At 32.6% G+C, this 11591-nt stretch overlaps 5 protein-coding genes and 1 long non-coding RNA gene across 6 annotated transcripts; 4 read left to right on the top strand and 2 right to left on the bottom strand.

The window, feature by feature from the left end:
- Positions 1-1037: 1037 nt before the first annotated feature.
- LOC141388499 (histone H4) lies at positions 1038-1447 on the bottom strand. The gene has a single exon (XM_073958412.1). The coding sequence runs from the start codon at positions 1408-1410 to the stop codon at positions 1099-1101; it is 312 nt and encodes a 103-aa protein (XP_073814513.1). The 5' UTR covers positions 1411-1447; the 3' UTR covers positions 1038-1098.
- Positions 1448-1731: 284 nt separating this feature from the next.
- Positions 1732-2142, top strand: LOC141388551 (histone H3). Its single transcript, XM_073958470.1, has one exon. It carries the CDS (start codon positions 1732-1734, stop codon positions 2140-2142), a length of 411 nt encoding a protein of 136 aa, XP_073814571.1.
- A 4558-nt stretch (positions 2143-6700) lies between these two features.
- LOC141388553 (histone H2A) lies at positions 6701-7218 on the top strand. The gene has a single exon (XM_073958472.1). It carries the CDS (start codon positions 6755-6757, stop codon positions 7127-7129), a length of 375 nt encoding a protein of 124 aa, XP_073814573.1. The 5' UTR covers positions 6701-6754; the 3' UTR covers positions 7130-7218.
- A 613-nt stretch (positions 7219-7831) lies between these two features.
- LOC141388476 (uncharacterized) lies at positions 7832-9387 on the top strand. The gene is made up of 2 exons (XR_012408889.1): positions 7832-8782; positions 8865-9387. It is a non-coding gene; the product is annotated as an uncharacterized lncRNA (long non-coding RNA).
- Positions 9388-9516: 129 nt separating this feature from the next.
- Positions 9517-9926, bottom strand: LOC141388475 (histone H4). The gene has a single exon (XM_073958387.1). The coding sequence runs from the start codon at positions 9887-9889 to the stop codon at positions 9578-9580; it is 312 nt and encodes a 103-aa protein (XP_073814488.1). The 5' UTR covers positions 9890-9926; the 3' UTR covers positions 9517-9577.
- Positions 9927-10210: 284 nt separating this feature from the next.
- LOC141388550 (histone H3) lies at positions 10211-10621 on the top strand. The gene has a single exon (XM_073958469.1). It carries the CDS (start codon positions 10211-10213, stop codon positions 10619-10621), a length of 411 nt encoding a protein of 136 aa, XP_073814570.1.
- The last annotated feature ends 970 nt before the right edge of the window (positions 10622-11591 follow it).

The following is an 11591-nucleotide window of genomic DNA, read 5'->3' as shown; positions in this document are numbered from 1 at the left end:
GAATAAATAAGTAAAAGATAAAATTTTTCTATGCGAGTTCATGAAATATAAGAAGAAGAATTTTTTCCAATAATTTCAACATAAAGTGAGAGAAATTTAGAAAATTATGTGATTTTTTGGAGGATTTAGTAAAAGATAAAATATTTTTATATGAAATCATGAAACATAAGAAGAAGAAGAATTTTTTATAAGCAAATTTTTGAAAAAAGAGGTGCTATAAAAATTTTTTAAATATAATTTTAAGAAAAATAGCAGTAAATATTAACAAAATTCAAACTAATTTAATGAAATTTTTTAAAAAAGGTAATTTTCATTATACATTTAAAAAATTTAATAACAATTTTTAATAATTTCATCAAAAAATAACAAAAATTTTTACTTGAAGGAAAAAATAAGTACATAACATCGCAGTCAAAGATATTGTTGGCTTGGCATAGCATTGATGTGCGTTAGTTATATGAACCAACACACGCACACACAGACCGACGCTAGCGTATACACACATCGTCGTATTATCAAGCAAGCAAGCAGCTACCCTAACAATGAGAGTTGCCGGTAGAACATGTATTAGTAGAAATAAAGGAACATTTTTGTGTATTACGAAAAAGGAATGAACAGAGTTGCCGACGGTAAAACATTTTTGAAGGCAAAAAAAAAAGAAGAAGAAGAAAAAATTTTTAAGAAAAAAGGTAATGATCAGAGTTGCCGACGGCAAACATTTTTTGAAGGAAAAAAATGGAAAATTATTTGATGATGGAAAAAAATGTATGCAAATAAAATTAAATGGTCAGAGTTGCCGACGGCATTTATTTTTGTAGGCAAAAGGGAATATTATATGAAAAAAATTATGAAATGTGGAAAATGACAGAAAAAATAAAATGCACTGAAAAAATTAATATGAAAGAAAATATTTTATAATTAGTTTTATTTTTCATATATTAAGGTAAGTTTTATTTTTGGTATATTTTATTAATTTTTTTTATGTTTTTGTAATTTTCAACAAGAAAATATCTCTTTTTAAATATTTTTTGTGGTCCTGAAAAGGACCGATTGTTTTGTTGTAAAAGAAAAATTCTCCAAATAGCGTCAAGAAAATATTTAACCGCCGAAACCGTACAAAGTACGACCTTGTCTCTTCAAAGCATAGACGACATCCATAGCAGTGACGGTTTTACGCTTAGCATGTTCGGTGTATGTAACGGCGTCACGAATAACGTTTTCCAAAAACACCTTCAGAACACCACGGGTTTCTTCGTAGATGAGGCCAGAGATACGTTTTACACCACCACGGCGAGCCAAACGTCTAATAGCTGGCTTGGTAATACCCTGGATATTATCACGTAACACTTTACGGTGACGTTTAGCGCCACCTTTTCCCAAGCCTTTGCCACCTTTACCACGACCAGTCATTTTTCACTTTTTTAAAAATCACTTAACACTTCACGAAAGCACAAGAACGAATGTTTTTTCGAAGGCTGGCGGCTTCTATTTATACAAAAATTGGCCTGTTTGACTAACCAAGAGTCTTAATGGAATACACATGTATTTGTGTATGTGTTAGTACACATTTTGGGCGCGCACAGCTGTCTTTACTGGTTTACCCACCCCTAATCATAGCCGCCTCTTCGAAATTTTCTATAAATACCGCTATATGGATGGATGGCACAGTTATTACAGTGTTAACAGTGTTTGTGTGCATACCTAAGTGAAGTGAAAAAACTAAAGTGAAAAATGGCTCGTACTAAGCAAACTGCCCGTAAATCAACTGGTGGAAAGGCTCCTCGTAAGCAATTGGCCACTAAAGCCGCTCGTAAGAGCGCACCAGCCACCGGCGGCGTCAAGAAGCCTCATCGTTTCCGTCCTGGTACTGTTGCCTTGCGTGAAATCCGTCGTTACCAGAAGAGTACTGAATTGTTGATCCGCAAATTGCCCTTCCAACGTTTGGTTCGTGAAATTGCTCAAGATTTCAAAACTGATTTGCGTTTCCAGAGCTCTGCTGTTATGGCCTTGCAAGAAGCCAGTGAAGCATACTTGGTCGGTCTTTTTGAAGATACTAACTTGTGCGCCATCCACGCTAAACGTGTCACCATCATGCCTAAAGACATCCAATTGGCCAGACGTATCCGTGGAGAACGTGCTTAAATTCTTGACGTTTTAAAAACTATTTTTTTTACAACAAAACAATCGGTCCTTTTCAGGACCACAAAAAATTTATAAAAAAGAGATTATTTTTTCATCAAACTATTTATCATTTTTAACATTTTAAATAAATAAATATTTTTCTTTGTGTTTGTTTCATTTTTGAGGCTGATTTTAGGAATATTTGAAAATTTTCTTGTATGAGTCATATTTGACGGCGTCAGTAACAATTTCCCATTAGAAGACACATTTTATTCTTCTTCTTGAAAAAAATATAATATTACAATTTTCCCTTTCAAAGAAACATTTTGTTCTGCTTCTTGAAAAAAATTATTGAAATTTGCTTCTATAGGTAATTTTTGACGGCGTCAGTAAATTTTTTCCATTAAACATTTTGTTCTTCTTCTTGAATGATATTATAATTTTTCCCTAAAAAGACACATTTTATTCTTCTTCTTGAACAAACTTATTGAAATTTCCTTCTATATGTCATTTTTGACGGCGTCAGTAAAATTTTTCCATTAAAAGAAACATTTTGTGGTTCTTTCCCTAAAAAGATACATTTTATTCTTCTTCTTGAACAAACTTATTGAAATTTCCTTCTATATGTCATATTTGACGGCGTCAGTAATATTTTCCTATTAAAATATACATTTATTCTTCTTCTTTCTTTTCTATTGGTCTTTTTAACGGCGTCCATATTAATTTCTTCTTTAAAGACAATGTTTTTTCTTCTTCTTCTTCTTATTTTTTTCATAACAAATATTTGTTCTATTGAACTTCTTTTTGTGTGTAAACTAATGTCCACGAGGCATATGTTCACTAAATTTGGCGCGAAATGTTCTCTGCAATAATGCTCTCACTATTTCTCACTCAATATGGTTGACATTTTTTGGCGGCAAATGCTCTCTGTTTTGTTTTATTTTTCTTTTCAGATAATGATGAATGAAATATGCAATATTTTCTTTTCAGATATATAAATTTGTTTTAATTTAGTAAAATTTTAGGATAATTTTGTAAAATTATAATTTTTTTTTTTAAATATTTATCAAAAATTGTATCACATAGAGATGGCGAATATTTCTTGGCCATTTGAAATGCGTAATACTGCATTTTAGGAAAAAATTTTCTTTTAAGAAAATTGTTTAAATCTTGTATTATTTTTACAAAATTGTCATAGAAAATGGATTTATTTATTTTATTATATACATTTTTGCAAAATATATCCAAATTTTTAACGAAATCTGGAAAAAAGTACGTGTGAAAAACTTCAGTAATTCTATATGGTTTTTTCCTTGATATGTACTAGCAAAGGAAGAATTATTTTTGGAGAATATTTTTTGCAAAAAATGATGAAATGTTTACTAAATTTTAACGAAAATGTCCTCATATTTTATTAAAAATTAATTTTTGAGCGATTTTCATTTAATTTAGCAAAAATATTTCAATTTTCAAAAATATTACCTTTGACAGTGAATGTTTGTCCATAGGTGGTATACGGTAATGGGAAGATTTTTTTTAACTTTTCCAAAGAAATAACTACTTTTTATGAATAATGTTATAATTTGGTGTAAATATAAAGATTCTGAAATGTTTTTTAAGAAATTTTTATAAAACTTAATTAGATTTGAGCTTTTAAATTTCTTTGAAGAAAAACTTTTCTTCATTGAAAATATGCCAACAAGAGGATTTCTGCCGTCTTGGACCACATAAAGATTTTGAATTTTTTTCACAGTGAAAATGTGAAATTTGTCAATATTTTAATTTTATCCTAAAGTAAACATATCAGGCTTTATTCTCAAACAGAATTTGGAAAATATTTTTTGAAAAAATTCATAATTTTTTCAAATTTAGTTACAAATTTGTGATTACATTTTTACAATCTGTGAAGTTAAACGCTTATAACTTTTAAACGGATAAAGGAAATTACAGCAAATTTTCGTTAAAATATGGCCTGATATCTATACAAGAAATGTGTAAAATATCTTTTATAAAAATATTCAAAGATTCTTCAGAAAAATTAAATTCCTACGAAAACTTTTGTAAAAAATTAAACACGCTTCCACACAATATTTCGAAAAATATAGCTATTGACTACTATGCACTTCTCATCTTTTCAATGTACCTACCATTTTTAAAAATTGCCAATAACAATTTAATAGTACACATAAATTTGTGAGTGTATTTGTGTTACAGTGAAATATAAACATAAAAGTGAATAATCATGTCTGACGCCGCCGTTGTTGAAGCCACCGCCTCCCCAGTTGCCGCTGTTGAGAAAAAGGCACCAAAGAAGGCCGCAGCCAAAGCAAAGAAACCATCAGCTGCCCCTACTCATCCACCAACCCAACAAATGGTTGACGCCGCCATCAAAACATTGAAGGAACGTGGTGGTTCATCATTGCCTGCCATCAAGAAATATTTGGCCAGCACCTACAAGGTTGATGCCCAAAAATTGGCTCCTTTCATCAAGAAATATTTGAAGAGCGCTGTTGCCAGTGGAAAACTCATCCAAACTAAAGGTAAGGGTGCTTCTGGTTCATTCAAATTGTCCGCCTCGGCTTCCAAGGAACCCAAAGCAAAGACTGCTGAAAAGAAGAAGAAGGCCCCAGCTGCTGAGAAGAAGAAGAAGGCTGCCCCTAAAAAGGCCGCCGGTGAAAAGAAAACCGCTGCCAAGAAGCCATCTGCCGCCAAAAAGACCGCTGAGAAGAAGAAGGCTGACAAAACAAAGGCTAAGGCTGCCAAGAAAACCGGTACAGTTAAGGCTAAACCAGCAAAAACCGCCGCTAAAGCATCTGCCACCAAACCAAAGGCACCCAAGGCAAAAACAGCAGCTGCTAAACCCAAAAAAGCCGCCGCACCAAAGAAGCCAGCTGCCAAGAAAGCCGCCGCCAAGAAGTAATTTTTCCCAGAAAGATTACTTGTTGACAACATTTTTCGATATTCGAAAGCATAATATCTAACAGCCCTTTTCAGGGCTACAAATTAAATTCAAAAAGAGAAAATCTTTACTTCAAACTATTTATTATTACTACTATTTATTGTTTTATTACCTAAATAAATAAGAAAAATACACACGTGTCTGATTTTAGGAAAATTTTACCCTCACTAATTACTTTTCCTATTAGGTAATTACCATTGAGCCTGTTTTATTATGGGCATTCCACAAAATAACACCACATACGGATTAAAATTTTAGTCCGGGTCATAAAATAAATGTGACTAATTTTTGTTTGTCTAATTATGGTCATTTTCATATAATTTCATATTTTTGGAATTTTTCATTTAATCTTCAAAAATGATAATTTTTCATTTAATCTTCAAAAATGATAATTTTTTCTCTTTGTAAAAATTGTTTGCTGGGTAAAAGGAGATTTTTTTAATCAGGAATGTTTTTCTATTCTAATGGAGTTATGTTGCAACTCTATTTTATTTCTCTTTCTATTTTTTCCATTGAAAAATGTCCCGTTAATTTTTGCGCCACCACCAAAAAAATTTCCCCTTAAAAATGTTCGCGCTTCATATTTGAGTGAAGTATTACAGGCAAAATGCTTATACATGCTTGTTGTTCGTTTATACATTTTTCGATATGGAGGTGACTGCCGACGGTAATACTAAGTAACACCGCACAAGCACACACACATACCCATACAGTGGATGGCGTGTTGTTGTACACACATTACACACATAGAGTAGCCAAGCAAGCAAAAAAGCAATATGAACCACGGCAAAACAAGAGTTGACGGCGTCATTTAGTAAATACATGGGAAAAATTATTATTTTTGCTAGAATATGAGGAATTTTAAAATTATTTTGGTAAGTTTCTTTATTAAAAAATGTAAATAATGGAAAATAAGTGTTTCGACAAAAATTTGATCTCTTTTAAAATGTTTTTTGTGGCCCTGAAAAGGGCCTTTTATGTTTGAATTTCGACGAATTGATGAAAAAATCAAGGCATTTACTTGGAGCTGGTGTATTTAGTAACAGCCTTGGTACCTTCAGAGACAGCGTGCTTAGCCAATTCACCGGGCAACAATAGACGGACAGCAGTTTGGATTTCCCGACTGGTGATGGTAGAGCGCTTGTTGTAGTGGGCCAAACGAGAGGCTTCGGCGGCAATACGTTCGAAGATGTCATTCACGAAACTGTTCATGATGCTCATGGCCTTTGACGAAATACCAGTATCAGGATGGACTTGCTTCAACACTTTGTAAATGTAGATAGCGTAACTCTCCTTACGCTTGGTACGTCTCTTCGATTTATCGCCCTTGGTGATGTTCTTTTGGGCTTTGCCGGCCTTCTTTGCTGCTTTACCACTGGTTTTTGGAGGCATTTTTCACTTTTTATTTTTTGAATCACACAAACACTTTTAACACTGTTCACAAATGATAAAAACCCAGTACCCAAACAGAATATTTCAAGCATTATGTGCTCAAATGTTTCAGGTAGTCGCAGTTGCTGTGTGGAATAGTGGCCAAACAACCCCAGTTTTCGATGTGTGTGTATTAAATGAGCGAGAGAAAAGTATAAATAGTAGGGGTTCAAGCGAGTAACGGCATCATTCTGTGTTTTTTCAGTGCTAAGTGAAGTGTTCAAAAAAAAATATTAAGTGAAAATGTCTGGTCGTGGTAAAGGTGGCAAAGTTAAGGGAAAGGCAAAGTCCCGTTCAAATCGTGCTGGTCTTCAATTCCCCGTCGGTCGTATTCATCGTTTGTTGCGCAAAGGCAACTATGCTGAACGTGTTGGTGCCGGTGCTCCAGTATATTTAGCCGCCGTCATGGAATATTTGGCTGCTGAAGTTTTGGAATTGGCTGGTAATGCTGCCCGTGACAACAAGAAGACTCGTATCATTCCCCGTCACTTGCAATTGGCCATCCGCAACGACGAAGAATTGAACAAATTGCTGTCCGGCGTCACTATTGCTCAAGGTGGTGTATTGCCAAACATCCAAGCTGTTCTCTTGCCCAAGAAGACCGAAAAGAAAGCCTAAATTATCTCGAAAGGTATTATGGAAAAAATACAGACCATCGTATAAGAAGAAGAAAATCCATACAAAATTCAACCAATCCGTCCTTTTCAGGACGACAAAAAATATTTAAAAAGAGAAAAAATCTATTCAAACTATTAATTTTCATTATTTACATTTTATAGGGAAAGAATAAAAATGACCAAAAATTTTATATTTACATTTTATAGGGAAAAAATAAAAATGCCCAAAAAATGATATTTTCCTTAATCGACGACAACCCTTGATTATTTGCAAATGACATTTTTCTTTCATATTTCCTTAGAAAATATGTTCGTTTGTTGTAACTGTTTTTCATTTCTACCCCCCTCAACAGAATTGTGTTTGTTCTATGTCGCTTTAGTTTTTCACAGGAATAGCGAGACAGATAGAGAGACAGAGAGAGAGAGAGAGAGAGCGAACAAGAGATCATTCGTCTCTTCGATGATGTTCGCGCCAATATTCGTTCATCGATGTTCCCGCCAATGTTCGTTCATCGTATGTTGACGATGTCTGTTATGAATGTGTGTGTGTGTGTGGTGTTGTGTGTTTGTTAGTTAGAATAACCAAATGCCTTTACTTACGATGATGATGATTGTTGATGTTGTTGTAGTGGCTGTTAGAGTAAATTATTAGGAAAAAGTGTTCTGCCGCCGCGAATTTTGAGGAGAAAAAAGTAACTGTATTTGGAAAGGAAAGAATGCAGAAATGTGCGATTTTGGTGATGTTGTCAGAGCATAAAATTAGTAATAGAGTGATGACAACATGAAGTGCGCACGGAAAAAAAATTTATTTTCAAAGGGAAAAAAGTAGAGTTGTGGAAAAAAATTGAGGATCATTGTTAGAAAATAACCAAAATACATAAAATAGAAGAAAAATATGTGATCTTTTGGACATTTAAGAAAAAAATAAATTATTTTTAGTGAAAAATAAGAAGAAGAAGAAGAAAATTTTCAATGATTTCAACATAAAGTAAAAGAATTTATGTGATTTTTGGGACGTTTGAGAAAAAATAAAATACTTTTTGGTGAAACATAGGAGGAAGAAGAAGATTTTTTTTTAATAATTTCAACATAATGTAAAAGAAACTTAGAAAATTATGTGATTTTTTGGTCATTTAAGAAAATGTGATTTAGTGAAACAAGAAGAAGAAGAAGTAAATTTCAATAATTTCAACTAAAGTGAGAGAAATTTAGAAAATTATGTAATTTTTTGGTCATTTAAGAAAATTTGAGTTAGTGAAACGAGAAGAAGAAGAAAATTCTCAATAATTTCAACATAAACTGAGAGAAATTTAGAAAATTATGTGATTTTTTGGAGGATTATGTGATTTTTGAATAAATAAGTAAAAGATAAAATTTTTCTATGCGAGTTCATGAAATATAAGAAGAAGAATTTTTTCCAATAATTTCAACATAAAGTGAGAGAAATTTAGAAAATTATGTGATTTTTTGGAGGATTTAGTAAAAGATAAAATATTTTTATATGAAATCATGAAACATAAGAAGAAGAAGAATTTTTTATAAGCAAATTTTTGAAAAAAGAGGTGCTATAAAAATTTTTTAAATATAATTTTAAGAAAAATAGCAGTAAATATTAACAAAATTCAAACTAATTTAATGAAATTTTTTAAAAAAGGTAATTTTCATTATACATTTAAAAAATTTAATAACAATTTTTAATAATTTCATCAAAAAATAACAAAAATTTTTACTTGAAGGAAAAAATAAGTACATAACATCGCAGTCAAAGATATTGTTGGCTTGGCATAGCATTGATGTGCGTTAGTTATATGAACCAACACACGCACACACAGACCGACGCTAGCGTATACACACATCGTCGTATTATCAAGCAAGCAAGCAGCTACCCTAACAATGAGAGTTGCCGGTAGAACATGTATTAGTAGAAATAAAGGAACATTTTTGTGTATTACGAAAAAGGAATGAACAGAGTTGCCGACGGTAAAACATTTTTGAAGGCAAAAAAAAAAGAAGAAGAAGAAAAAATTTTTAAGAAAAAAGGTAATGATCAGAGTTGCCGACGGCAAACATTTTTTGAAGGAAAAAAATGGAAAATTATTTGATGATGGAAAAAAATGTATGCAAATAAAATTAAATGGTCAGAGTTGCCGACGGCATTTATTTTTGTAGGCAAAAGGGAATATTATATGAAAAAAATTATGAAATGTGGAAAATGACAGAAAAAATAAAATGCACTGAAAAAATTAATATGAAAGAAAATATTTTATAATTAGTTTTATTTTTCATATATTAAGGTAAGTTTTATTTTTGGTATATTTTATTAATTTTTTTTATGTTTTTGTAATTTTCAACAAGAAAATATCTCTTTTTAAATATTTTTTGTGGTCCTGAAAAGGACCGATTGTTTTGTTGTAAAAGAAAAATTCTCCAAATAGCGTCAAGAAAATATTTAACCGCCGAAACCGTACAAAGTACGACCTTGTCTCTTCAAAGCATAGACGACATCCATAGCAGTGACGGTTTTACGCTTAGCATGTTCGGTGTATGTAACGGCGTCACGAATAACGTTTTCCAAAAACACCTTCAGAACACCACGGGTTTCTTCGTAGATGAGGCCAGAGATACGTTTTACACCACCACGGCGAGCCAAACGTCTAATAGCTGGCTTGGTAATACCCTGGATATTATCACGTAACACTTTACGGTGACGTTTAGCGCCACCTTTTCCCAAGCCTTTGCCACCTTTACCACGACCAGTCATTTTTCACTTTTTTAAAAATCACTTAACACTTCACGAAAGCACAAGAACGAATGTTTTTTCGAAGGCTGGCGGCTTCTATTTATACAAAAATTGGCCTGTTTGACTAACCAAGAGTCTTAATGGAATACACATGTATTTGTGTATGTGTTAGTACACATTTTGGGCGCGCACAGCTGTCTTTACTGGTTTACCCACCCCTAATCATAGCCGCCTCTTCGAAATTTTCTATAAATACCGCTATATGGATGGATGGCACAGTTATTACAGTGTTAACAGTGTTTGTGTGCATACCTAAGTGAAGTGAAAAAACTAAAGTGAAAAATGGCTCGTACTAAGCAAACTGCCCGTAAATCAACTGGTGGAAAGGCTCCTCGTAAGCAATTGGCCACTAAAGCCGCTCGTAAGAGCGCACCAGCCACCGGCGGCGTCAAGAAGCCTCATCGTTTCCGTCCTGGTACTGTTGCCTTGCGTGAAATCCGTCGTTACCAGAAGAGTACTGAATTGTTGATCCGCAAATTGCCCTTCCAACGTTTGGTTCGTGAAATTGCTCAAGATTTCAAAACTGATTTGCGTTTCCAGAGCTCTGCTGTTATGGCCTTGCAAGAAGCCAGTGAAGCATACTTGGTCGGTCTTTTTGAAGATACTAACTTGTGCGCCATCCACGCTAAACGTGTCACCATCATGCCTAAAGACATCCAATTGGCCAGACGTATCCGTGGAGAACGTGCTTAAATTCTTGACGTTTTAAAAACTATTTTTTTTACAACAAAACAATCGGTCCTTTTCAGGACCACAAAAAATTTATAAAAAAGAGATTATTTTTTCATCAAACTATTTATCATTTTTAACATTTTAAATAAATAAATATTTTTCTTTGTGTTTGTTTCATTTTTGAGGCTGATTTTAGGAATATTTGAAAATTTTCTTGTATGAGTCATATTTGACGGCGTCAGTAACAATTTCCCATTAGAAGACACATTTTATTCTTCTTCTTGAAAAAAATATAATATTACAATTTTCCCTTTCAAAGAAACATTTTGTTCTGCTTCTTGAAAAAAATTATTGAAATTTGCTTCTATAGGTAATTTTTGACGGCGTCAGTAAATTTTTTCCATTAAACATTTTGTTCTTCTTCTTGAATGATATTATAATTTTTCCCTAAAAAGACACATTTTATTCTTCTTCTTGAACAAACTTATTGAAATTTCCTTCTATATGTCATTTTTGACGGCGTCAGTAAAATTTTTCCATTAAAAGAAACATTTTGTGGTTCTTTCCCTAAAAAGATACATTTTATTCTTCTTCTTGAACAAACTTATTGAAATTTCCTTCTATATGTCATATTTGACGGCGTCAGTAATATTTTCCTATTAAAATATACATTTATTCTTCTTCTTTCTTTTCTATTGGTCTTTTTAACGGCGTCCATATTAATTTCTTCTTTAAAGACAATGTTTTTTCTTCTTCTTCTTCTTATTTTTTTCATAACAAATATTTGTTCTATTGAACTTCTTTTTGTGTGTAAACTAATGTCCACGAGGCATATGTTCACTAAATTTGGCGCGAAATGTTCTCTGCAATAATGCTCTCACTATTTCTCACTCAATATGGTTGACATTTTTTGGCGGCAAATGCTCTCTGTTTTGTTTTATTTTTCTTTTCAGATAATGATGAATGAAATATGCAATATTTTCTTTTCAGA

The sequence above is a fragment of the Musca autumnalis genome, unplaced genomic scaffold (assembly GCF_047663935.1).
Source record: "Musca autumnalis isolate F117 unplaced genomic scaffold, ASM4766393v1 scaffold_93, whole genome shotgun sequence".
NCBI classification, from domain to species: domain Eukaryota; kingdom Metazoa; phylum Arthropoda; class Insecta; order Diptera; family Muscidae; genus Musca; species Musca autumnalis.
Note: the sequence above shows the minus strand (reverse complement) of the source record. Positions and strands in the feature narration are given on the sequence as shown.